This window comes from Ochotona curzoniae, unplaced genomic scaffold (genome assembly GCF_017591425.1).
Source record: "Ochotona curzoniae isolate NIBS_2020 unplaced genomic scaffold, NIBS_Ocur_1.0 contig_899, whole genome shotgun sequence".
Taxonomy (NCBI): domain Eukaryota; kingdom Metazoa; phylum Chordata; class Mammalia; order Lagomorpha; family Ochotonidae; genus Ochotona; species Ochotona curzoniae.
The window spans coordinates 1,720,638-1,747,878 of record NW_024466605.1 but is presented as its reverse complement, the minus strand read 5'-3'; the positions used below and the strand labels follow the sequence as shown (position 1 = coordinate 1,747,878).

Here is a 27,241-nt window from a genome sequence, read left to right as displayed (position 1 = left end):
CCCATCTAGCTCCTTGCTATTGCACCCAGAAAGACAGCAGAAGGTGGCCAATGTGCTTGAACCCCTTGCCGCCCACATGGGAGGTTCACATGGAATTTCTGGCTCTTGGCTTCAAATCTGACCCAGCCCTGACCATTTGGGAAGTGAACCAGTGAATGGAAAAGGTGTGTGTTTGTGTGTGTCTGCAGAACTCTGCCTTTCAAATATGTAAGTCTGAGAGAGAGAGGAGGAGAGAGAGGGAGTGTTGTAAACATTTCTGAACTCCAGCGTATTTGTCCTAGAGGGGTTGGGGGAGCCAGCTGAGAGTTGGAGTGGGAAAGTTTTGAGGTCAGATCTACCCTGGACCGGGAGGGGTCCTCAGGCGAGAGCCAAGCCACACTGCCAAGCGGCACCCAGCACCAGCCATGTGACTCATGTTCCAAATCGCCGGCATCAGGAATTCCTACCCTTGCCACAGAAGAGCAAAGCGAGTTTCACACGGTCAGGAAGAGAGGAGGAAGGTTGTTACAGGGTTCCATCTGGCTGTCCGTACAGGCATCCCCATGGGGTGGGAGCTGGCCCTGGACCTGTCACTGCTGATCTGGGGCTCACAGCAGCACATCTGAGGGGACCCCGCCTCCTGCAGCCCTGTGTCCTCCAGTTCATCAGCGTCCTGGTGGGTGCAGGGATCTGGAAGGGGCTGTCGGCAAGGCCAATGCATCATTCATGCCGGCAGCCGGTGGCATCACGCCTCCTACAAGTCGCTGATTAAACAACCCTGGAATAGGAAATCAGCCTCCTTGACTGACGTCATTGCCGGTCCGACTTACAGCAGCCTGGGCGAGCCGTGCCCAGGGAGACCCTGAGCTCCACATGGGTGAGGGGCAAGAGTGCTATGATGACTTGGGAACCTCTCTGGGGAGCCTGGGCAACAGGGGCACCATGGTGACAGGATGGCCATGGGCATGGGAGACAGGACAGCGTTCCTGTGTCTCTTCTCCCTGTGCCCGCCCTGCCTTCTTCGGGGCATCCTGTTTGTTTATTTGGGTGCCGTCCTGTCTTTCAACGGTGTCCCCAGCTCACCGCGTGTGTCGGTTCACTGGCTTGAAAATTCACTTGCTGTCCCTCTCCCTGCCCTTCCTCTCCTCCCTGGCCTCCCTCCTCTCCAGCTCTGAGCCCTGTAAGGCCTCTGGCCCTCAGCCAGCAGTTCCCCGCCCCTACCTTCAGCAGTCTCTGATACCTAACAAATAACTCATGGGCTTCTGAAGCCAGGGACCAGCAAGCAACAACGCTGGCTTCTTGTGGTCAGCACGAGGCAGCTATGGCTGTGTCCAGGTCATGGCCCCTGACTGTGGAACTTCCTGCATCACTGCCTTCCCTCCTCTCTTAGTGGAACCACCCCCACCCTCCCCCCACCCTCTGCAAAGGATAAAGAAAGCTTTTTTTTTTTTTTCTTAAAGAACTACAGGCTTCCCAAACATCTGCAGGGAGAGTGAGAGTTGACGAGCTCTGCATTTTTCCCTCTGCCGGATGCTGACAAATCACTGAGCTTTCGTTGTCCTTGGTTCCTGGGGGAGCTGGCTGGCTTCCCCCAACCAGGAGTGGCCTGGTTAATGCCAACTGGGTCTAAGCGGGTTGTTCTGTAGGTCTCAGGTACAAAGGAAGGTGGAAGTGGCCACCCCAGCTCAGAGCTCTTCTTGTGGTCATTGATTAAAGCTGAAGAGCGCTTGAATACCATAAGCTCCTAAATATAAAAATGAAAATAGACACGAGACAGCTGAATAGTACTCTATAACTATTTTAAGGTGTGTGTCAGCCAGTTGTGTATAAACTAAAATCAAGATGTCAATGAAGTAGTTACAGGATGTAGTTAAGCACTTGCATATTCTAACATATTGGTCACTCAATACCATGTGAATTAATTTCATGATGTTGTAAATTGTTGAAGTTGTGTAGTGGCTTTTCATTGGAGGGGATGATACTCTGCCAGCTCTACTTTTGGACCAGGGATGGTTTCCCAATGAAACCGTTAAATATGTCTGAACAATGAGATGCTGGACTCTCTGCATGGTCCATGCCCGCAGTGAAGAAATCATGACTGGTTATAATCTGTACTAATGTAACTATATGAAGGAATTCAGTATGGGGGGAGGGTTTGGGGAGGAGTCTGGGAAATCCCAGAACCTATGAAACTGTGTCATAAAATGAAATAATAATAAACAAATAATAAATGAAAAAAAGAACCCCCCCTCCAAAAGAGCCGAAGGGGCAGCCTGACATGGCTGGGGAAGACCTCTACTTGCTTGTATACGATTCCTTTTGTCAGGCTGAGATGCACCTGCTTCAAGACACAGACCAGCCCTTGTACACCTCCACAACTGGTGCTTTGCTATCAGGGCCCTCAGAGCTGTGAGTCTCCTCTAGGGCAGTCGGGCCCAGGACCATCTGAAGGGTGACCCGGGGCCTCCCAATCCTGGGCAAGGCGTGAGTCTCCTCCCCACCTGGGCCTTGCCTTGCATACTCCTGAGTCTCCTCCCTGCCTTTGCCCTGCCTTGCACATGCTGAGGCCTCCCACTGGAGTGTACCTGCCTCCTGGAGCCCTGCAGGGAACAACGATCCCATTCCCTCCGAGGCTTGCTGCCTGTGGATGAGCAGTGTTAAACAAGCCGTGGAGAGCAAGCAACCCTGCGCTCTGCTGCTCTGACAAGGAGGGTAGGTGGCCGTGCCTACCCCACCCCGAGCCCAGCCCGCGAGGGTCCTCTGGGGACCTGGCTGCAGGGCCACAGAGGATGAACCCATGGAAGCAGCAGCTCCAAGCAGGCTTGGGGTGGGGGGAGGGACTCTGTGGGACAGGCTCCCAAGAGTAGATGGGAGGGAGCTTCCCAAGGGTGTTCAGCCCAGCTTCAGCCATGGGACCACCCCTGGGTCCCCAGGCTGGGAGACACAGCTGCAGGTGGCCCATAGGGACCTGGGGAGGGGGAGGCAGCAACGAGCAGCACTGGGTGGGAAGAGGGTGAGGGTGCACCAGGCCCCACTGTACACCCTGTGCACTGGCCCCTGTGCAGCCCTCATGTGCTGCAGTTAAGGCCCCCGAGGCTTGCAGCATTGAGCCTGCACAAGGCGAAGCTTCTCTGCAGCCTTCTTCTCTAGCCCACCATACCTCTTCCTTACCTTTCCCTCTCTTTCCTTCCTTTGTCCTTATCTCCTTCTCTTCTTTGCAAATATGTATTTATTTACTTGAAACTCAGAGCTACAGAGAGAGAGAGAGAAAGTCTTCCATCCACTGGTTCACTCCCTAAAGGGGCACAACAGCCAAGATTGGGCCAGGCTGAGGAGATTCTTCTGGGTCTCCCATATGGTGGCAGGGACCCAAGCACTTGGGCCATCCTCTGCTGCTTTCTCCCAGGCATGTTAGCAGGGAGCTGGAGTGGAAGTGGAGCAGGAGCCAGGTCTTGAGCTGATGTCCATTTGGGATGCAGGTGTGGTAGGCCATGGCTTTTCACCTAGAGAATCCTGAAGCCCACGGGGTAGATACTAAGAGCTGTGGGGCCTGTGGCAGGATCCCTTGAGGATCTGCAACATCTCCCACCCTGCCAACACACACACACACACACACACACACACACACACACACACACACACACACACAAACACACACACACACACAGATGGTATTAACAGATCCCAGCTGGGTCCATGGGGTGTGTAGAGAAGTTTCTTGCCTCCTCAAGCACTAACACGATGATGCTCCCTCATGTGTATAAGCATCGAGTGCTTTCCTACGGGCTTGTATAATCCGTGAAAGCTTCGCCAAGGGGCCGCCTGTTTTTCACCATGTATACCATATAAAAGTTCCTAGAAAGGAATGACATTGTATCTGAACAGGTTCAGCTCTCCGCATGTGCTGCAAGTCTCCAAACTTGTTTCCGCTTCCTCCCTACCTTGCCTGCTTAACCTCAAACACTGATTACCTACAAAACACTCTTGCAACAGTGAAGGCGTGGCAATGTGTGACAGGTAGGTACTACTCCAGACAGAAAAACATGGGGCTAGCATTGTGTTGTGCAGGTTAAGCTGGTCCCTGCAACGCCAGCATCCCATATAGATGCTGGCTGGAGTCCCGGGTGTTCCACCTCTAATGCAGCTCCCTGCTAATGGCCTGGGAAAGCAGCAGAGAATGGTCCAAGTGCCAGGGCTCCTGCACCCACGTGGGAGACCTGGAAGTAGCTCCTGGCTTCTGACCCAGAAGGCCCAGGGCTGACCCAGCCCAGGCTGTTGTGGCCATTCAGGAGTGACCCAGCAGCTGGAAGATATCTCTCTGTGCCTCTGCCTCTCCCATTCTTGTTGCAACTCTGCCTTTCAAATAATTAAACTACATCCTTGTTAAAAGAGAGAGAATTTTACATATACAAAGCTGGAAGATTAGGCAATTCTTTCATCTTATCCCAAAAGGGACAGTGGGTCATAAGAAAGCAGATTTAGGGCCTGGCACAGTGGCCTAACGGCTAAGGTCCTTGCCTTGGGTGTGCCGAGGTCCCATATGTGCTGGTGCTAGTCCCTGTGGCCCCACTTCCCATCCAGCTCCCTGCTTGTGGCCTGGGAAAGTGGTCGAGGATGGCCCAAAGCCTTGGGACCCTGCACCTGTGTGGGAGAGATCCACAGGAAGTTTCTGGCTTTGGACTGGTGCATCTCCGGCCATTGTGGTCACTTGGGGAGAGAATCACTGGACGGAAGATCTTCCTCTCTGTCTCTCCTCCTCTCTGTACATCTGACTTTGCAATAAAAATAAATTAATACAAAAAAAAAAAAGCAGATTCAAACCAACTTTTAACTAAGAAGGCACTTTGCAACACCCAGATTCCTCCAAAGAAAATCTTTTTCAGAACTTTTGCAAGCTTTTTTTTAGAGAGAGAGGCAGAGAAAGCTCTCCCCCAGTGGTTCACTCCCCCAAAGCCTGTGACAGCCAAGAATGGATCCAGCTAAGGCCAAGAAAGAACCAGAAACTCCACCCGGGCCATTCAGGTGGGAGGCAAGAACCTATGTGAGCAGGCGGCTGGAGTCAGGAGCTCACACCAGGGCCTGAACCTCTTCTGTGGTCTCGGGCCTCCTGGCCAGTGTGTTAACCGCTGTGCCAAGTGCTCAACCTCGGTCAGGATCTGTGAGGCAGGGACAATCACGGGAGTGGGGGGCGCGGATGGCCTGACGTGGCCTGGCTGTCAGCCGCCAGTTCTATGGGCAAGTGGCCGCAGGCGCTGGGACTCACTTAGCCGTGATGGCCCCAGCATCGGCTCATTTTCCTCTCCTGCCTCGCCAGCCTGTGGGCCTCTGATGGGCTCTGAGCTGGGTTTGAGAGCTCTCTGCAGAAATGAGAAAAACACTCAGTGAGGCCTGGAGAGGCATGCAGACGCCCTCAGGAGCGAGATTGTCAGGGGTGCCCTAAGGCCAGAGAAGCGAGGAGTCGCAGGACTTTGCCTGACAAGGTGGGTCAGTGACCTGTGCCAGCCCTGGCTCCAGCACATGTGGCACGATAGTAGACTCTGTGGAATGGACTTGGAGGAATTCAAGGTGGCCTCCATTTTTCAGGGAGGTGAGGGCATTCCGGGGATGAGGAGGAACCCCCAGAGGCGGCAGCCACCAAGCAGAGACTCACTTCCAGTCAGCTCCTACCAGGGGGCAAAGACTGCATTGTGCAGGACCGATGGCTCGCTGACACAGAGGAGACCCGTGGAAGTGGCTGCTGGGCCAGCCAGGCGTGGTAGTTTTGCCCTCCCTGTTTGAGAGATATCCCCTGCCTCCCCCACCTGCCCCACCCAAGCAATGTCAGGCACACCCTTGGCAGTTGGTTTTCTCTGCAGTGTCTATTGTAAGGGACCCCTGTGCAAAAATTTTTTTTCCTTCCACAAGTAGGGAAGGGACTCCACAAGTGGGTGTGGCCTGGAGACTGTCCTCACATCTGGAGCCAAAGGGGCGTGGCAGTAGGTACTCTGGCTGACTGCTCCTGAGGTCCTCAGGGTATTCACGGCAGCTGGGGGAAGATGGGCAAGGGGACAGCTTGATGCTGCTGTGGAAACCCCGGGTGCTGATTTTCTCTCTCCCATCTTGTACTTTGCAGTTGAAAACCCTGCTGTTTCCTTAGCTCCTTTGGCAACTGGATCAGAGCCACAGGTGCCTGGGCCCACTATTCCTATGACCCTAACCTCGCTCCTCAGCCCAGTGCTTCAGATCTGCACCCCCACCCCTGTCCCAAAGTCTCTGCACTGGGGGCAGGGTGTGTGCGCCGCAAGCTCTTCTGTGCTCCTTTGCCCCGTCCCCTTGTCTTCAACTCCAGCTCTTCCCCTGCCAGCAGAAGGAGATGTGCATGCACCCACAGACCAAGGCCTGGGGGCTCCCGGTCTACTGTCCCCAGTGAGGGTGGAGTGTGAGATGGGAGCTGAACTGAGCAGGCTGTTCTCCAATCTGAGAGCCCAGCATTGCTGCACATGGTATCCCCCACAAGCAGCAGGGACCTCCCCACAGCTCGGCCAGGAGCCAGCTGGGCTCAGGGGCTTTCTGCTGCAGATCCTGGTATCACAGGCTGTGATGGGCCCTCCAGCAGGACTGTGGGTACAGGGGGGTGCAGGAAAGTGGAGGCGCCTGGGAGACAGAGGTAGCGTATGAGGGCACCCCCAAGCTTCAATCCCAGCACAGTGCCTGCAGGCTTCTCTCTCCTCTCCCAAGCGGAGCCCCCAGTGCACAGGGCAGCTTGCCAAGAGCGTGGGTGAGCAGGGGCAGGGGATCCCCCTCGCTTTCTAGGGTGCTAAGGACTTGAAGGTATGGGAGGGGAAAGTTGTTTTCCTGGACATTCTCTCTCCCCGCCCTCTGTTTACTAAACTATAAACACATCCATTTCTTGCAGAGGAGACAGCAGCTCCCTGCAGCCCTCCTCCCTCTTCCCCAGCACCCCCGGAGTGGAGTCTGACACCCTCCAACCTCAAACCTGCTCCAGCTGGCATTGTGTCTGTGTGTGTGCATGCACACAGCTGACTCACACACACACACACACTCCGCGTGGGGGTGTGGGAAGCAGTGGAGTTTCTGGCAGGCGTCACTCTGTGGGTCCGGGAAGGATCCCCCCATTAGAGAGCAGGGAGGATGCAACATCTGCTCCCAGCCCCCTCTGTGGGAGGATGTCTCATCCCTGGGGTGGGGGGGTGAGGAAGAAGTGGGTGCTATAATGATGGTGAGTCACTCCGGTTCCCTCAACAAACTCCCACGGGTATTTGAAAGATGTGAACGCTCCTTACGCTGGATCCAGATCCAGCCTTAGAGGAAGTCATGGAGAGAGAGAGCAAGCTAGCTCTTGGTTAAAAATCGAGACCTAGTCAGGGGGTGAACATAGGGTCTGAGCAGCCATATGCATTGGGTGAGCCCTTGGGAAGGCCTGGGAACATGCCTACCTGCCTGTGGCCACCCGCAATATGGTGACCCTCGCCTAGCCTCAGGCCAGGAAGGCACTAGGCCAAGCTTGCCTGATGATTAGAGTGAGGGGCCTGGACGGTGTCCTGGGCTGCGGTGGAGAGCAGAGGGCTTCCCTCGGTTCCCCATGCCTGCCATGGCTCCGGGATCACCCGCTCTGACGCATCAGAGCCGCGAGTGTCTAGCTGCAGGCTCTGGTCACGGAGTTCATTTCTCCATGCTGCGCCATCTCTGCTGTGTGACTGTGGGCGAGACTTTGAACTCTGCGCTCTGTTCTCCGTTTGTAAAGCGGGAGATAAATGTGTATGTGAAGTTGCTGTGGGAGGTCAGTGAACTAACACGGGGAGCATACTTAGAACACAGCTTGGCACCGCCCAAATATTATCTTCCCCCAGCCTGCCTCCCGCCCTTCCCTCCGCCCCTCCAAGCCTGCCATTCCCTCCACCTGCCTTTGACCAACTTTTCTATCCCGCAAACACACATCCAAAGAGATGTAGAATCCACAGGCCAGAGAAGAGCATTCCAGCTGGGGGGGGAGGGGTGCATGTCTTGGCTATGGGCATGGTGCACCAGGTACCGCCTCAACCTCCCCTTGCCAGAAACTGCAGGCGAGTCCCCAGGCTGCATTAAAGGCCTGTGTTCCAACATCACCCCCATAGGAAGATCCTAACTGTGCCCCATATCGCTAAACATCCCCCATCCCCTTCAGCACTTTCCACTGCTCCACATGACTTGGGGGGGAGCGGGTCTTCTGTGCCTGCCGCCCCCTTGCCCACTAGCTCCTGGGGAGCTGGACTGCCTATGTCCTTTCATTGCTGGATTCCAAACCGTGCCTGCCACCTAGCAGACACACACGCATTTCTGTCCTTTTTTTAAAAAAAAAGTTTGGGGCCCAGCATGATGGCTTAATTAGCTAATCTTCCCCCTGCAAGCACCCGAGGATCCCATATAGGTGCTGATTTGTATCCCCGTTGCTCCACTTCCCGTCCAGCTCCCTATTTGCAGTCTTAGAAAGCAGTAGAGGATGATCCAAAATCTTGGGATCATACGCCTACATGGGAGGCCTGGAAGACACTCCTGGCCCCTGGTTTTGGATCAGCTCAGCTCTAGCTGTTGTGGCTATTTGGGGAGTAAACCAGTGAACGGAAGATCTTCTGTTTGTCTCTGCTTCTCTCTATAAATCTGTCTTTCCAATAAAAATGAATAAGTAAATTTTTAATATTCAATTTTCGAAAAAGATTTTTTTTTAATTGGAAAGACAGATCTTCAGATAGAAGGAAAGACAGAAAGAAAAGATCTTCCACCTTCTGGTTCACTCCCCAAGTGTCCTCAAGTGTCTTCCGGGTCTCCCACGCAGGTGCAGGGTCCCAAGGCTTTGGGCTGTCCTCTACTGCTTTCCCAGGCCACAAGCAGGGAGCCAGAGGGAAGTAGAACAGCTGGGACATGAACTAGAGCCCATATGGGATCTCAGCGGTTGCAAGGCAAGGACTTCAGCCACTAGACTATCATGCCATTTTATGTATTTGAAAGACCGGATTATAGCAAGAGAAGGATAGAAAGAGAAAGAGAAATCTTCTATCTGCTGGTTCAGTCCCCAAGTGGCCATAACCATGGGGGCTGGTCCAGGCCTAAGCCAGGATTTTGGAATACTATCCGGGTCTCCCTTGGGGCTGCAGGATCCTAAGCAGTTGAGTCATCTTCTGCTGCTTTCCCAGATGCATGAGCAGGAAGCTGGACCAGAAACAGATCAACCAGGACTGGAATTAGCACCCAATAGGATGCCAATGTCAGAGGAGTTGGCCTGACTGCAAAACAATGCTGGCCGTCTTTGAGGCAGAGAGAAACAGAAAGAGAGAGAATGCTTGCATCTGCTGGCTTACTCCCCAACTTCCTACAGTGATGGTGTTGAGTGAGTGGGAGCCACTGCACTCTCTTGTGTGAGTGGCAGGGACCCAGTCTTTCCAGCTGTCACCTATGTCTTACCGGGTGCACGTTAGTAGGAAGCTGGAAATGGAAGTCACACAGATTCTCTAAGATGGGATGTGGACTCTTAAATCTCTAAGTCAGGCCCGGCGCGGTGGCGCAAGTGGTTAAAGGTCCTCGCCTTGCACGCCCGGGATCCCATATGGGCGCCGGTTCTAATCCCGGCGGCCCCGCTTCCCTTCCAGCTCCCTGCCTGTGGCCTGGGAAAGCAGTCGAGGACGGCCCAAAGCCTTGGGACCCTGCACCTGCGTGGGAGACCCAGAAGAGGCTCCTGGCTTCGGATCGGCATAGTATCGGCCCTTTGCACTCACTTGGGGAGTGAATCATCGGACAGAAGATCTTCCTCTCTGTCTCTCCTCTCTGTATATCCGCCTTTCCAATACAAATAATAATAATAATAATAATAAATCTTTTAAAAAAAAATCTCTAAGTCAGAACCTGGCCTGCCTGGAAGGTTTAGCCTCACTTCCATGTTTCCTAAGTGAATGAAAGAATCTGAAGCTCTTCATCTCCTGTTCCTCATCCTAGCAAACAATTACAACCTCAGCAAGTGCACCGTCGCGGGGGACCCAGGCTCCTCCCAGGCTCCTCACACAGAGTGAGCAGGCCTTTTCCTCCCTCCCTTCCAATGGACAGGTGCTTCTGCCTCCATGAGCCCTGGTCAGGAAGCCAGGACACAGGAATTCCCCACATCACCACCCCTTGGCTTTCTTCTAGAACTCAACACTGGGCTTGCTGGGGGTGTCAGCTTTCTCACAGCAGCAGTCCTTCAGGGCTCTGGTCAAGCCACAACCCCACCTCAACCCTCCCCTTTGAGTACTGGGGCATCCCGATCCCAGTCCCTTATGGAACTCTCTTGGAGCCTGTGTGTACACCATCAATGGGGTCTCTCTTCAGCTGTGTCTCACTGAGGGTCCAGCTGGTTCATGGTTTTGTTGCTGATTTTCCACATGGGGGGTGAGTAGTTCAAGAGCTAACAGAGAAGCAGGGTTAAGATGCTCCTTGGGACGACAACTTGAGTTCAAGTCTCACGTCTGCTCCCAACTCAGCTTTCTGTTCTGGCTCCAGAACTTTCCTTCTCTGCCACCCACATGGGCAACCTGGATGGAGTTCCAGGGCTTCTGGCTCTGACCTGACCCAACTCTGGTTTGTTGCAAGCATTTGAGGAGTGAACTAGCAGCTGGAAGGTCTCTCTCTCCCTCTCAAATAAACAAAACATAACAAAAGGAAATCCATGTTTCAGTTATTCATAATACACACTCTGTATGAACTTCTTGAAGAGCCCCTGGGCTGCCCACTCACTTCTGCTTAATGTCAGTCTTCCCGCTAGTGGAAAATTCACAAAATGTGTTTGATTTTCCTGCTTTGGGCTCCCATGTGGCACACAGTGACCTCATGGGTTCCTGTTTGAGTGACAGAATGAATGAAGAAGGAAAACAGGACTGTCGGTACCGATGGCTTCTGGCTGTTGACACTGTCTGGGTTACTCTCCCCCTGAGAACCCAAGGGACACTGGCTCCCTTTGGAAGTATGCCTTGGCCTCCTGGCATCTCATTTCAGAAATCCTGTAAATGTCCCTGAAGACTCAACCCCAGATTGGCTGTTCCACAAACTCTAATGGTTGCTTGGTGAGAGGTGGCCCTGTCATTCCTTCTTTCTAACATTAACATAGGAGCTCAAGGTCAAGGGCACGAAGAAAGGTCATTTTTTAAAAAAGATTTTTAAAAAATTTTTAATGCAAAGTCAGATATACAGAGAGGAGGAAAGACAGAGAGAAAGATCTTCCATCTGATCATCCACTCCCCAGTGACCACACCAGCCAGTGCTGCGCCAATCCAAAGCCAGGAGCCAGGAGCATCTTCCAGGTTTCCCATGTGGGTGCAAGGTCCCAAGGCTTTGAGCCGTTCTCTACTGCTTTCCCAGGCCATAAGCAGGAAACTGGATGGGAAGTGGGGTAGTCATATGGGGTGCTGCCCATATGGGGTGCTTGCACTTGCAAAGTGAGGATTTAGCCATTGAGCCACTCTGCCAGGCCCCAAAAGGTCATTTTTAAAAATCTGCCTATTTATTTGCAAGGCTGAAGTCCAGAGAGGGAGGGAGAGGCTCCCAGGATGGCCACAACAGCCAGGGCTAGGCCAGGCAGAAACCAGGAGCCAGGAGCTCCATCAGGGTCTCCCACATGTTGCAAGCTTCATGTGGATCCACGTTCCACTGCTTTCCCAGGAGCATTATCAGGGTGCTGGATCAGAAGCAGAGCAGCTGGGATTCAAACCAGCTCCCGTAAGAGTGGTGGAGTTACATCTGGTGGCTTAACCCTCTGCATCTCCTGCCTTCAGCTTCCTGATGAGGCCGCAGCCGGCTGCTGTGATGGCTCACGTGGTTGGACACACAGATGAGGCTACAGGCTCCTGGCTTCAACCTGGCCCAGTCGAAGCCCTCATGGACATTTGAGGGCATGGGTTGATGAACGGCATCTCTCTGTGTCCTTCTGAATCTCAAAGGCAACAGGAAGAAAGACACTGGTGTTAGAGGAGGGATGAGGTGTTGATGGGGAGGGGTTGGGGAAGAATTTCAGGAGAGCGGGAACACTTCAGATCTCTTAGAGGACAAAGGGCCAAAGTTTTCAGAGGGGCTGCGAGTTATCCCTTTGGAGCCACCCGAGCAGCTGGGGTTTTCTCTCAACACAAAATAAAGCAGGTTAGAGAGAAATGACGGGCGTGGCTGAGCTTTCTAACCGATTTCCTTGGCATTTGTAAACAGTTATTAAAAGCGTGATGGGAATTCTCGACAAAAAGCTGCGGCCAGAGAAGCCAGAGAGAGTTCGCTGGCACTTTCCGGGGAGAGCTGATGGTCTGAGGGCTGTTATTAAGCAGAAGGCCGCGAGCCCAGGGGAGGCAGCATTTGTCCGGGCAGCTCCTCGGGCGCCCCGCGGAGAGGCGCTTAAGAGGATCTGTGAGGGCCCAGCCCGGCTTCCTGTTAAGTCGAGAAAATGGCCAATTTCAAGAGCAGGAGGTAGGATGCTTAATAGTTTAATTTGTCTTAATTGCTTCGCGCTGTTCTGGCTCCGGGAAGGCAGCAGCCTTCTCTTGAGCTGGCTGGTCTGCCCCGGAGTCGGGGGCCTGCAGGAGGGACAGGAGAATGGGGTGTCCGTCACCTCTGCACCCCTCCCTGCCAGGCTTAGCACCTGCTTCCTGCAGCCGCTTCTGGAAGGCTGCAAGGGCTGAAGTCCTGGTGCAGGGAACTGGCTGGAAATAAGACTGGGATTAAGCTCAGCCTTCTGTGTCACAGACGTGAATCAGTCACCTCTCCTCAGACCTGTGCGGCCCTAGCTTGGTGCAAATATATATATTTTTATACATATATATAAAATGATTAATCTGTTTATTTGAAAGTCACACTTACAGAGAGACAAACCGATAGATCTTTCATCAACTAGTTCTTTCCCCAAATGGCTACAATGGCCAGGGTTGGGCCTGGTCAAAGCTAAGAACCAGGAGCTTCCTTTGGGTCTCCCACATGGGTGCAGAGGCCCGAGGAGTTGGATCATGCTACGCGGCTTTCCCAGGGCACCAACAGGGAGCTGGATGGGAAGTGGAGCAACCAGAACACAAACAGGCACCTATATGGGATGTTGCACACGGTAGCTTTCCCCACTACACCACAGTGCCGGCCCCACTGCAGAAATCTTTCTGCCTGGCGTAGGCTTCTGGTGTTGTTGGGGTGGAAAGACTGGTTGATATAATCAGGGTGCCCCAGTGGCACCCCTATTTCTGAGACTGCCTGATTCTCTCACTTGTTTCCCTTGGCCTAACCACTGCTGGGGTTCGATGGGAGCCCTTGCGCTTCCCGCTGCCTCATGCACCTGGACCACATCACTCTTGATGCCTCAGTGCCTTTGAGCCACTCCTGCCAATGGCTGAGGAGCTAAGACATCCAGACTGCTTAGAACAGTGCACAGCGGATATATTTTTGTTGCTGTTTTCTTTCTCTCTGATAAGATGTATTTGTTTATTTGAAAAGCTGAGTTATAGAGAGGCACACAGAGATCTTCCATCTGCTGGTTTTGCTCGCTAGGTGGCCACAACAACCAGGACTGAGCCAGAATGTCTTGTCCCCTACATGGATGCAAGGACACGCACATTTCGACTGTCTTTTGCTGCTTCTTCCAGGCCCATCAGAGGGAGCCAGATGGGAAGTGGAGCATCCCAGGACTCGAACTGGTGCCCACGTGGGGATGCCGGCATCGCAGCAACAGCTTTACTTACCATGCCTCAGTACCAGCCTCTCACTGCTGCTGTTTTCAAACCCTTTCTCCCTTCCTGGTCCCTCCTGTACATGCCATCATCCCTGTCATGAGCCAAAGCCAGGGCAAGGGTTTGTGGCATGACCCCTCGGGCTCCACTTCCTTCTGTGCAGAGACCAGCCATAGCCCCTCCGGGAGGCTCAGGCAGGTCTCCCACCATTCTGGCTGGGTCCCTCCAGAATGAGTCCTTCAAATAAAAGAGACACCTGGGTAGACCCACTGTCCAGTCCTGTGTCCTGACAACGATCCCTGGGGGTGCTGTAGCCAGAGGGGGCCCTGGGTGGGTGCCCCAGCTCAGTGTGCACGCAAGCTGTATTCTCCCTCCTGGATCTGAGCTTGCTGCTCTGCCCGGCGTACGCCACTGATCTTCCCCCGTAGCAGCAGGCTGCAGAGGGAGCTTCCCACAATGTTTGGAAACACTGGAGGTCGCTTGCTAAAACGGGGCCGATCTGGCAGTGCGGCTCCTACCCGCGCTCCAGAGCGTGTGCGGTTTCCACTCTAGTCCCGGTTCCCCAGTCGGCAATATGTTTCCTCAGGCGTCGGTTCTAAATGGAGCCACGCATGCACACACCAGGGTGGCAGGGAGGCCTGCAGAGCCGTGGGTGTGCACTACTCGGACTGGAACTCTGAAGGTGGCAGCTCTGATGCACCTAGGAGGAGGCTGTGAAGTGCCAACGGGGACACAGTGCAGCGGGGGGTGTGTCTGGGGCCTTTTTCTACACACAGCACAGGGTGGCCGAGGATGGATGGGGCTGGGATGGACACGTAACCCCTGCTACCATCTGTCCCACTAGCCAACTCAGGCCATGACAGCTTGCAGGGAGAGGAAGGAGTGAGTTAATCAGCCCCAAACATTGGACACCACCCCCTACACACACAGACATACACACACACACTGATGTGGCTCATTTTAAAATCTGCATCGCTTGCACTCATTTGGATTCCAATTTAGCTAACATTTATTGCAGAGCCACAGGCGCCCAGCCAGCAGCAGCAGCACGCATGCTCATGTCTGTTGTTTGGTCCAAGCCTGGTAGAGGCAGGCTCCTACTGGGGGCTCTGTTCAACTCGGGACACATGCCTGGAGCGACCCGAGGATCCAGGTGCGTGGGCACCAGGAGAAGCCTTAGCGCACCCTCACTTGCCCGCCTGCCTGGGTTCATCCTGGGTGGCCCCACACAGTTGCCCCACCCAAGCACCCGCTTGCTTGCCTGAGGTGTTGGGTTCCGCAAGAATCCCGTTTTTTTTTTCTTAGCTGAAGCTGACACTCACCATTGCACATGACACATTTCTGTTCTCTTCCTCTGGCTGGCTTATGAGATACAGTGACTGTGGACCTCTATCTCTCGCTAGATGTAAAGGAATCCTGACCCCCCAGACTCAGTGCCCCGGGCCAGGCAACAGCATGCTCTCCCAACTGGGGCCTGGGTTCCTGGCCCAACAGGTCATCCTGGAGCCCCCCATTGGCAGGCTCGTGGCTGTGACTTCTGAGCATATTTCGAAACAGAGACAGAAGGGTTTGAGTCCCAGCTGCTCCATTCCCTAGCGCTTGGGAAAGTAGTGAAAAATAACCCAAGTGCTTGAGCCTCAGCCGACAGTGTAGAAGACCCGGATGCAGCTCCTGGCTGCTGGCTTTGGTCTAGCCTAGGCCACCAGGCTGTTGTGGCCACGTGGTAAATGAACTACTAGAGGAGTGATCACACCCTCTGTGTCACTCTTTCAGAAAGAACAAGTAAATCTTTAAATAAAAAAAGAAAGAGGGAACTACCTCAACAATGAAGTAACAGACCTAGAATGAAAAACTATTTTTTTTTTCCCACTCCAGGGCTCCTTAGCAGTCAGCTGAGGCTGTGCCAAAGACTGGGTCTGGGATCCAGCAGATCCCTTTTGTGGGGCTGGCAGAGTCCACGTCTGGTCCCAGGAACCAGGGGGACCCCGAGTGTGTGCTGAGAAAAGCCCAGGGCGCTCTGCCCAGCCCCTCCGCCTGCAGGAGTCTCAGGTTTACTGCTGGCCCTCCACGGAGCACCTTCCTCATGGGGTTAAAAATAGACACGAGGGCAGCCAACCCTCTTAAAAGGAACACGGTTGAGACTGGCGCCAGCCCTGGGACCTGACACCCGGGCTCCTATCACCTCCCTAAATAGACCCCCAGCCACTGCCTCGCCCATTGCAGTGGGGTTACCCGATCGGCACCACCAGGGGCTCTGAATCAACAGATAGGCAGCCAGGCCTCCCTGGCTTCCCTCTGCGCCATAAGGAAGGAACCAGGAGGTGTTTTAAGTGGGAGGAGGGTCAGCCTGGATTTCCTACTCAGCTGGGGGCAGCATTTGTATGGAACAATCTGGAAGTATTTCCGAGGGAGTCAGGGGTGGGATTAGGAGCCTCCAAGCTGTGACATCTCCCCCGTGCCCAGGGTGTTTCTCGCCTGGCTCCTCACAGGAGATAAACCGGGCCCCATTTTGTCAGCAAAGGGTGTTTGTGTGTAGGTGGTTGGGGAGGGGTGGGGGTAGGAAGGGTTCCTGGTATCTCCTTATCAGTGGCACCCAGAGCCGGAGTAATGAGGCTACCCCCTGCCCGCGTGGGTGAGGGACTCTGCAGATAGAAGGGCCAGGAGCTATGGCCTCTGGCAGGAGCCTCTGCAGAGGCCCAGGGCAGGCCTTGCTGCTCTCTGCTGCTCGGCTCCAGAGCAAGCGGAGGCCCCGGAGGTCGGGCATGCTCCGGACAGGTCTCAGGCTCCTGTTCTTGGCCATGCATGTATGACCTTGACTGGGGCCCAAATTTGCAGGGTAGAGGTAAGATTGGTAGCACCCCAGGAAGGAGGGGAAAAACACACCTTTGACATGATTTCCCACAACACGAGGGCACCCCGCAAAAAGCTTGTGGCGGAGGGAATTAAAACGGAAATTTATTTTGGTGAACCCTGCTCCCCCCCCCCAAAATACTGCAATGAATGCATAAGAGAGCTTCAAAAAGTTCATGGAAAAATGCATATTATGGGAGGAAAAAAGGTATGCCTAATTTCAGGGCAGTGGGCTTTTGGGGGGGGGCACCAAAACAAACTTCAATCTCTTTTTCCACAGACTTTTTGAAGTTCTCATTTTGTACTCTGTGTTTTGCTTAGAGAAAGTTTCAGGTGCTGCAGAAAAGTTTCTTTCCCACATTCAAGTCGTGAAGGGGCCATCCATCAGGACAGCCACATATTGGTTCACAGGGATTTTGTGAGGTGATTAGTCCTTGCCACAGTGCCCAAGCTGCCAGGACACCCTCCCAGCCAGCCGCCCTGGCATGAAGCATCCAGGAGAGGCCCACTCTTTCAGGACTTTGAACTTCAAGCTTTTTTGAGGGGAGGGGACGCTTCCTGGTTAGGGGATTACAGACAGTTGGGTTCTGGTCTTGGGTTCCCACCACCTCTTGGACACCAGCTGAGGCGAGCTTGGGGGCTGTCCATGTCATCCCTGCCTGACACAGCTGGCCTGCAGCGGGGAATGTCCCGACCCCAGCCTCCAGCACAGCGTGCTTGTCTATCGAAGGGACTATGAGATGCAATTGAGGATATACTTGGCGGGAATGGGGAAAGCCTGCAGACTCCGTGTCTCCACAGGAGACAGGGGTCAGGAATGCTTGCCGAGAGCCTGAAGGGTCTCTGGTCTCCTTCTGTCTCAAAGTCAAGGGCTGTTTTGGTGCATTAAATTCCTGCTTTGGAAAGCACAGGCTGGATGAAGGGAAGAAGCAAGGGATGATAAAGGAGAGATCATCTGTGGTCCTGAGGGTACGGAGAAACAATGCTAGCTAGCTTCTCCTTCTGAACTGCCCAGGGCCTGAAGATGCCTCCCAAGCTGCTTCAGTTGCCCCATACAGGACAGGCCCTGTATCTCCTCCTTTTCAGGGTCATAACCCCTCGTAGCTGCACATCAGCACCTTAACCCTCAGACTCAGGGTTGCCCTGCGACATGTGGACATGGACAGCGTATCCTCTCCAGCCAGCACTGGGCCAGCCCTAGGAGGTTGGGCTGATTCTGTTCACCTGGGGACATCCAGCTCAGGGGGCCATCTTGGGGCAGGGGCACTGGGTGGTGATTAGCTCGCCTGTGAAGTTCAGGAGCTCCTGCCTTCAGGCCCCCCTTCTTTCCTCCTGTGAGCCCAAAGCCTTCAGGAGCATCAGGCCTGAACAGTGGTATCTTTCCCTTCTGCATTGGCTCTGCCTGACTCCTGGGCACGTGCTGGTGCGCTCACCTCCATGTAAATGAGCTCGAGAACTCTGGGCAGTACTGGGTGTCAGTGTCCTGTGATAATGCCTTAGCCTCTTCCCCATTGCACTCGCTGGACTCTATGACATCTCTTCCTTGCGATTCATTGGTTACTATGGAAATGCGAGTCAGACTCACACCAACATACTACTACTCATCTGTTGGGTTGTGTCAATGAAGGCTGACCCTGCGGAGGGTTGGCCAAGATATGGGTGGCTGGCACGACACAAGGGCGGGAGCAACTCAGAGAGGCGGTTGGCAAATGTGCTGGGGTGACTTCATGGCATCTCACGTGTGTCAGAACCCACCAGCTTGTGTGTTTTCAACATTCAGATCCCAGTGCGCCACTTGTCACTTAAATGGCTTTTGGAATAGTCTGTTTTTCAGTTCACGGTATAAGAGTTCACTCGCATCAGTGTTTTTGAAAGCGTTATGCATATTCATCATCCATTTGAGTAGGGCATTCTCTTTTCCTCTCTCTAAATATTAATGGAGGAACAGTGCTTTTTGGATCCCCTGGGATGTGCCGCTGGGTTATATTCAGGGCTGTTCCAGTAACCATCACTTATTAATTGAAGTGCACTGGGCACAGGATTCTAGCCAATCTGGGAGTCAGCCCCAAGAGGCCTTGAAGAGCAAGGCATGTGGTCACAGCAGGTGCACACAGAAGGCTGGCTCCAGTCACCAGCCACCTGCCCACCTGCAGCACCTGCATGTGGGACAGCAGCATGAACATGTTCCAGCTGCCTGGCAGGGCTGGCTTGTCCTCTAGTTCAACCTCCATTGGTACAGGGGTCCCTGTCCCAGGGACTTCTAGCAGTACCCCTATGAGGGGAAGTGAGCCATATTCAACAATACTGTGTTGTGTTGACTTTTCAGCCACATTCTGGTCTCTTCTCTTGCTCTCCAACAACCTTACCTTCCTTGCTCCCCCCCTTGCCCTCCTGCCCCTTCGTGGGCACACTTGGTGGTAGGTTCGCCCTTGGGCTGCTTGGACCCACGGTTCACTCGTGGCAACCTGGGTACTCACCCATTACTTCTGGGGTGCAGCTTCTTCACCCACACAGCCACAGTGGCAGACATTGCCTGTCTTTCCAGGTTGGGGCGGGAGGGGATCAGGACGCTGTGAGGTCAGTCAGCTGCCAGGTGCTCACTGGCACCCAGCTGTTCTGTACAGTAAGACTGAGACAGGTGGGGACGAGCGCTTGGCATTGCATACAGACTGTTCTCTAGAGACAGCATGAAGGCGGCCTAGTGACAGAGGAACCTGCAGCTGGCACAGGAGCCCAGCTCCCTGCAGTCGCTCCACCAGTGTTTTCTCATCACTCAGATTTGTTGTCTCCAAAGAACTTGCCAGCCCCTCACATGCCTCTCTCTCCTGCCGCTGGAATGACCTCATGGAGAGGGGCCCGTGTTGGGGGGGGGGCGTGTCTGGGAGGACAGGAGGGACAGCCAGGTGGCAGGCACAGGTCTGTCCTCCTCGCCAGTCCCTGACTGCGTTTCACCCAGCGGCTGGCTGGCAGGAGCTGAAACAGACTGATTAACTGACATCTCGGGACACCGTAGAAGAGCTCCAATCCTTGCCGATTGGCTAATGGGGCGCCCACAGTCGGTGCTGAGCTCACCCTGGCCGGCCCTGTGTGCGCCGAGGCCCATTTACGCGGGCAGCCGGCGGCGGCGCGCAGGCAGGCGGGGGGCCATGCAGCTTGGAGCGCCTCACCTCCATCGGACGTGTGCGTTTCTCTTCTGCAGCCGCAGGACGCTCGCCCTGCGCCCGGGGCCGGCCGGCACCTGCCGCTCAGGCCGCGCCCGCGCCCCTGGACGCCTTCTGCTAGCAGACCGCCTCGTGTGAAGTTTGCCCGCGCCCGGCTAATGGAGAGACCATGAAGAGACCCCGTTAGCGGCGAGCGGCGGGCGGCGGGAGGCGCAGGGACCGGGCGCGCCGAGCCCTGCGGAGCGGAGGGAGTCAGTATTTTTAGCCCAATGCCGCGTAACTTGCCGGAGCTCCCCGCACCACCCAGCAGATAACCGGGGAGGGTGAGCCGGAGCCGGGCTCGGATTTCAACCGCGGGCGCTGGACTATGGCAGCGAGACAGGGCAGGTCCGGGCCAGACTCTGCGGTGAGTGGACGAGCCTGCTGGCGACCGCGCGGGAGCACGGGGGCCAGCTCTGCGGGGCACCCCCCACCGCGGGCTGCGGCTCCCGCGCCGGCTCCGGCCGCCAACTTTCTCCCCCGGGCGGGTGCGGGGACGCGGCCGGCGCTGCCCTTCTGCAGCCTCGTGTCGGGCGCCCGGGCTTCTAGCAGGATCCAGAGGAAAATTCCTCTGGCCCGGAGGTTGCAGCCGCGAAGGGATGGGGGCCTGGGAGGCGGCGTGGCCGATGGCCGGCCTGGAGGGAGGCGGGAAACGGCCCCGGGCGAGGAACGTAGAGTCGCCGCAGGACACCCCCTTCCCCATAGTATTAGACCCGCGCGCCCCCTCATCCCAGGACTAGAATGGTCGTGGCTGTGACCGTGGCCTTGGCGGGAGAGGCGACCTCCTGGCCCCAGGGCAGCCTGACCCCTAGCCCTGAGAAGCGTTGTGGCTGGGGAGGTCTGGGGGTGGCAGGAAATGAATGGGACGCGGGCGAGGCCGACCCGTTGCGTGCGCCGCCACCAGCTCCCTCACGGTGCGCGCTTCGGTGCGCACAGCCTGCGTGCAGCCCATGAGGCCGGCCCTCAGTAGCAATGGAGGAAAAAATCGGGGGTTTGGGAACTTAGCCGAGTCCACAGCATCAAGTGTCGGAGCAGGCGGGTCCTCCCCAAAGCCCCTCAACCCGCGGGGCCGCCTGGCTTTTCTGGGTCCGGGCGCCCTGGATCTCCAAGGTGGGTGGCAAAATGGGCAGTGAGCAGCCTCCTGCTTATGCCTGGTTCTTCCTGGTGTGCCCAGCCAGGGGTCACCTTTAGTTTACTGGTGGGGTCTGACCCCCAGCACCGCTTTGGGTCTGAGTTTGGGTAGGGGTGGAGGCTCGGAGTCAGTGTGTGAGGCAGGCGTGGCAGCCATGGGCTCCCCAGTGGCTTCTCCCCAAGGAGGCTGCGGGCAACAGGCTGGAGCCTGCATGGACAGCCCCACCTCTACCACCACTGTGTGCCAGCGGCTGGAGGCAGACAGCAGGTACTCTGCTCCCATTCATCTGACTAGAGAGGAATCTGGCCCGAACACCCCTGAGAAAGCAAGGCCTGAGGGTCAGATGGGGGGCAGTGGCCAGGCCTGGGGTCTGCTCCCCAGGCTCGCCCCGCGGGTTGCCCATGATCTCATGCATTGGAGTGTCCTGCTTCTTCTGGGCACCCCCCTGTTGCTCATCTGCTGCTCTGTGAGATCACCCAACTCCGGAAGTGCAAGTTTAATAATAGTCCGAGTGTCTCAGGGACCCAGGGTTCGCAGCAGGCCTCGTAGAACCTGAGCCCCAGAAAGAATCCCGCTGCCTTCCGTTTGCTTCCGTTGCCTTCCTCCGGCCAGGACCGAGCCAGGAAAGCAGCTGGCCAGCAGGCCCAGGCACCCCCGTGGTCAAGCAGAATGACACCGGGGCGGGGCCCGAGGCTAGCTACTGTGTGGCTTTGGACAAGTCCTCACTTCCTCACTGGAGATGGTCACAGTAGCTGCTTCCTGGGCCTGTTGGAAGGGGCAGGTGCACCAAGCGCTTACCACACAGGCTGATTCTTCAGAAAGGTGAACATACTCTGCTTTGTGTGACAGTTCAGGGCCCTCATGTGGGGCATTCAGGGATGTGTCAACCGGCAACACCTGATGGGTGCTGTGTGCACCACCACCCTCACATACCCATGCGTGTGTACACTGACAAAACCACATTAAAATGACACTCAAGGGGCTGACACTGAGGCACAGTGCATTAAGCTGTTAAGCCGCTGACTGTGTTGCTGGCATCCCATTGTCAGAGCAGTGATTCAAAGCGTTAGCTGCCCTGCTTCTGATCCAGCTCGCTCTCAATGCACCTGGGAAAGCAGCAGAAGATGGCCCCAGTGCTTGGGCCCCCACACCCACTTGGGAGACCCAGGTGGAGTTCTTATCTCCCAGTTTTGACCTGGAGCAATCCCAATTGTTGTTGCCATTTGGGTAGTGAACCAGCAGATGAAGGATCCATCTCTCTCTTTCCCCCGTCACACTGCTTTCCAAATAATTTTTTTTAACAAATGATACTGCAGGCCAAATGGGGCAGCCTGAGTTGTGTACAGGAGATGGCCAATGTAGACGAGGGGTTCCTGACGCCCTGGGTTGACTTATAAGGCAACAGGCCACACCCGGCTCCCCTGGGTGGCTGGCCTGGAGCGTCCTCTTTGCAGCTGGCGACAACAGGGCACCTGGTGGCTACTCCTGGGGACAGGCCAGCAATGTAGCTGTGGGTTCTCCCAGCCCAGACAGCCTGGCTAGTGTTTCTTCATCTACTCAGGAAGTGTTGCTTAAGGGTGTATCAGATTCTTGGACCCAGCTTTGGCCTGCCCGGGACAGCTCCGGCTGAGCTGGAGTCGGTGGCCCTGTGGACGGGGAAGAGGAAGGACGAGGCAGCAGTGGGAATGCCAGCCAGGGCCGCCCCAGAGGTCCTCCAGGAATACATGTGGTCTGGGCCCATAGTGCACACACCCACAGCGCCTTTATAACATGGTCCGTTGGTTTCCACCTCAGCAGGGCCAGGGATCTGTATTCTGATTTCCTATTCTCTGTCGCTCAGCCCCAGCTCAACATGGGCTCTCTGTAAATCCACTGTGGAATAAAACAGAAGCAGTCACCAGCTGCAGTGATGTCATTCCGCCACTCACCTGTGAGTGTCCGACCACCGTGTGCCAGCCCAAGAAGAGGACACACCCCAGTCACCACCAACAACCAGTGAACTTCCCTTCCCACTGACCCCTTGACCTTGGGACCCTCGTTATGCTCCTCAAAAGGAAGGCTGAGAACTACACGGGGAGGGGGCTTGGGGCCTGAGTTGGCATAACTGGCCCAAGTGGCCAGCCCCAGTCCAGCCCCACTCTTGACTTTAAACTGGCTCAGAGTTCTGGGGCTGGGGAGAGCAGGAGGGTGTGGAGACGGCCAAGGCAGTGGGGACACAGTATTTCTCAGTGTGCACAGGCAGAGTCAGTCTCATTGCCTCTGGAATGGGTTTGGTCATGACCCATGGTGGCAATAAGGAGGGAAGACGGTGCCACTGAGGTGCCTGGCCGGATGACTCCGGGTGGTGTGGTTCCATTGCTTTGTTGCCTTAGCCTGGTCTAGGGTGGGTTTTGCCGGCCCATCTGTTGTGCGCACTCTGCCTTGCTCCCCAGACTCAACACTCTTAACCTTCAAGCCGCGTCGTCGTTGGTTGCCGTTGTAACCTATTTTTATCTGGGTTTTCATCCCGAGCTCTGTGATTGCGCTGTACGTGCTAGTGAGCTGGAAGGAAACGACTCTGTAGCAGTTGGACTCTGGGGGAATAACACGAGTGTTTCCCCGCAGTGGGATCCAGACAGGCTCTCAGAATCAGCAGGACTCAGGGGACGGCCTGGGCTCTGATGTCCCCCATGTGTGCGTGCGTGCCAGCGTGGGGGCCATGGAAAGGCCTGGCCTGTTGCAGAAGCACTTCATGAGTGGCTTTGAGGACAGGCATGCTGTGGCCAAGGGTCCTGCTGATGGCTTCGGAAGGCTCAGAGAAGGCTTGGTCCCTCGACCCGGGCACTGGGGAGACGAATTTCCCATAGCTTAGGCACCCAGGGGAAGACAAGTTCCAAATATGCAGTGAAATCCAGCCCCTTTCTGGAGTTCCCAGATTTAAAGACCATAAAATCCTGAGTAACCAAGGCCAGCCTTGGGCAGGAGCTGGGCATCGGTGTGTGAGGGAGCAGGGCAGGTGTGGAGCCAGCAAGCAAGAGAGAGGGTGAAAACAGATGCAGGGAGTAGTCCCCGGACAGCCAGGAGGACAGAGCTGGGCATGCCAGGGAGGTGATGGGCAGGCGATGAGAGGGCAGCAGGCAGTGAGGTCAGGAAGCAGCACTCCTAGGGCAGGCCTGTGTGCCCAGCTGGGCAGTGGGAAAGGGCCCGTCGGTGAGGCTGGAGCATCCTGGTGCTCATTGGCTGCTGGCTGCTGGGTACTCTTCCTGCTGGGGACTCGGTGTCTCGTGGTCAGCATCTCCTGATTCCAAGTCCTCACAGGTCCAAGGTCTGAGGTCCAGGTGCTGCCCCTGTCACTCTGCAGCCTGCCCAGTGGCAGTAGCCCTGTCACCCCCACAACTGCCTCCCAGGCTGCTGACAGGAGGATGTCCTTCTCCCAGGCCGACTGGGATGATCTCACCCTCAGAGCTACAACCTAGCTCATAGACACACCCCCAGAGAAAGTCAGAGGGAACACGCAGAGGCCGCTGGAGGGTGTGTGGATACGGCTTGGGGGGCTGCGGGAAGCCCACCCAGCCAGCCATCTGCAGAGGGTACCCGGGGAAAGCCTTCTCTGAGCCATTAGCCTCAGCTTGCATCCCTGCCATGCTCACATTATAGACAAGGCTGCATCTGTGTGTTTGTGGAAAACATGGGCTAGCGTGATGGCTCAGTGGCTAAATCCTCGGCACGTGCCAGCATTCCCTGTGGCGCCAGTTCATGTCCTGCCTACTCCACTTCCCATCCAGCTCCCTACCTGTGGCCTGGGAAAGCAATGCAGGATGGCTCAGAGCCTTGGGACCCAGGAGAAGCTCCTGGCTTCAGATCGGCTGAACTCTGGCCATTGTGGCCACGTGGAAAGTAAACCAGTGGATGGAAGATCTTTGTATCTGCTTCTATTCTGCCTCTACAATAAAAATATATCTTTTAAAAAGAAAAGAAAACATGGAATTGAAACAAGAGTTTCTGTGGGGGCATTTTCCCCCCAACCCCAGAACCTAGGTGTAACACACAATTTCCATGCGCCTCTGGCAGGTTCTGGGCAGTATTCTCCGTAAGGGTCACAAGCGAGGCTGTGGGCAGCATGGTGGGTGGGTGCCTGCCGAGGGCACAGAGCTGGGCCTCAGCAGCTATTCCAACCCCAGGAGGACTGTGTCCTGGCCCTGCACGCTCGTAGACTTTCTCCCACTGTTGCAGTTCCCACATGCTCTGCTTTGTCACTCTCCTTTGCTCTGAACAAGCATTCCCGGTCCAGCATCGTGCTGTGCAAGGGCAGGGGACTCAGAAAGCAAAGGGCATCCCTCTTGTGCAAGATCTCTGGCCGGAAACAGCCACCAGAGGTGACACTGGGAGGGAATGTCAGGGTCAAGCCACCTGCCTGGGACCCCCGGGAGTGCCTCTTTGCTCCCGGGTAACCTTGCGCAAGTTGCTTACCTGTGACTCGGGTTCCTCTCCTGTGAAATGGGACCGTGCTGGCACTTACCTCTTGGGTTTTGGAAATGAGAAGTGTGTGTGACATATACTTGGCTACTTCCAAGAGTTCATGGGAAAATGACATTCAGAGATAAATGTTGGTGCAAAGAGTTTTTGGAATCTGTGCATAGGTTTTTTGGTTTGCTTGTTTTCCTAATAAACATTTTCGCTCAGCTTTTTTTCTCCGTCTTTGTGAGAGGCCTGGGAGAGGAAGGCAGCAGAACCCTTGTCTGCTGGTTCCAACCCCAAGGGCCTGCAGTGGCCAAGGCAGGGCTGGAGGCCAATGGGAACAGCCTGGAGCAGCTCTCCAACCCTGCCACTTGTGCAGCAGGGACCCAGCGACCTCAGCCATCACCACTTGCCTGCTAGGGTCTGCATGAGCAGGAAATTGTGGTCTAGGGCTGGAGCTGGGACTTGAACCCCAGGCCCTTGAATGCGAGTCAGGAGCCTCTTCACTACTAGGCTAGTCCCTCCATGGACTTTTTGAAGACCCTTCTTATGCATGAGTTTGAAGGTTTTTGCACCAAAATAAACTTTCAATTCTATTTCCCATTGGCTCTCTAAAGCCCCCTCATATTGTATATGAAGTGCTGCTGCTGATTTTTTTTTTTTTTAGTTCACTTATTTATTCAAAAGGCACAGTGACAGAGAGATCTTCCATCTGCTGGTTCACTCACCAAACTACCACAATAGCCTGGAGCCAGGAGCCAGGAGCTCCACTGGGAACTCCCAGGGAGCTGGACCAGGAACACAGCAGCCACATGGGGTGACAGCGTGCCAAGCAGCAACTTAACCCACTGAACCACCACCACAACGCCGGCACCCAGTGCTGGGAGTGATGTTCAGTTACTAGACAAAGAGGAGGAGAAGTGCACGCTGGGCTCCCCGGGTGCTGGCCTTCAGGACTCCTGCTGTGGCCCTGGCCTTGGCCCTTGACTGAGCACAGTGAGGCCGCTCACAGCCCTGTCGCTTCTCCCCACAGGCCGATGCCGCCACCAGTTTTCTGAGGGCAGCCAGATCCGGCAACCTGGACAAGGCCCTGGATCACCTGAGGAATGGAGTGGACGTGAACACCTGTAACCAGGTGAGTGCAACAGAAGCGGGGCGCAGCACAGCTCCAATTGGGGCGTGATGGATCCTTGGGGTCTGACCTGGTCGCCTTTACCCAGCCACCAGCCTGGTGCTGATTCCCAATCAGCAGGGAGCGCTGCAGCCGCTGCCCTCAGGAGCTGCCTGGCTCCCTGCAGGTGTCTGGGACTGCTTGGCCCTGGGGAGAGAGAGGGCCTTGAAGAGGGCCCTGCAGGCGGCCCTCATGGGCTTTGGGCTGGGCTGAGAAGAAAGCCAGCCAGGGAGTTCCTGCTCCGGAGTTTACCGTGACTTAGTCAGCAGTGAGCGTGGCCAGTGCGTCTCGCTCCCGAGGGCTCCAGAGCTGAGCTGCTGGCCAAGGCCTGTGTTCAGGAGGCGCTGCTCAGGATGGGCAGGAAGGCACAGGTTGTTCTTGTGGGTTGGTGCTTGCCAGGCCAAGCCAGTTGTGACTGCCTCCCTTCCCAGCCCCTTACAATTTTTACCATCCTAAAGACTACTTTTAATTAAGACGGACAGGGAGGAGGAAATGGAACTAAATGAATCTGGATTTGCTATGAGTTTTTGTTCTTAAAATGTGTTCACTTGTTTATTTGAAGGTCAAACAGGCAATCTTCCATGCTAGTTTACTCCCCAGCTGGTCACAACAAGCCAGTGCTGGGCCAGGCTGAAGCCGAGAGCTTCTTCCCAGTCTCCCACATGGATGCAGGGGCCAAGCGTTTGGGTCATCCTCCACTGCTTCCCCAGGTGCATTAGCAGGGAGCTGAATCAGAAATGGAGCAGCTGGGATTTGACCTAATGCCCATATGGGATGCTGG

The 27,241-nt window shown here is 55.4% G+C and overlaps 1 protein-coding gene across 2 annotated transcripts in view; it reads left to right on the top strand.

Annotated features, from left to right (window-relative positions):
- ANK1 (ankyrin 1) overlaps window positions 1-27,241 on the top strand; it is a 165,275-nt gene that overhangs the window by 64,633 nt on the left and 73,401 nt on the right. For both annotated transcript variants that reach the window (XM_040994165.1, XM_040994166.1), the window contains exon 2: window positions 26,323-26,424. In XM_040994165.1, the coding sequence (XP_040850099.1) occupies window positions 26,323-26,424 (102 nt within the window). The remainder of the gene's footprint in view (window positions 1-26,322; window positions 26,425-27,241) is intronic.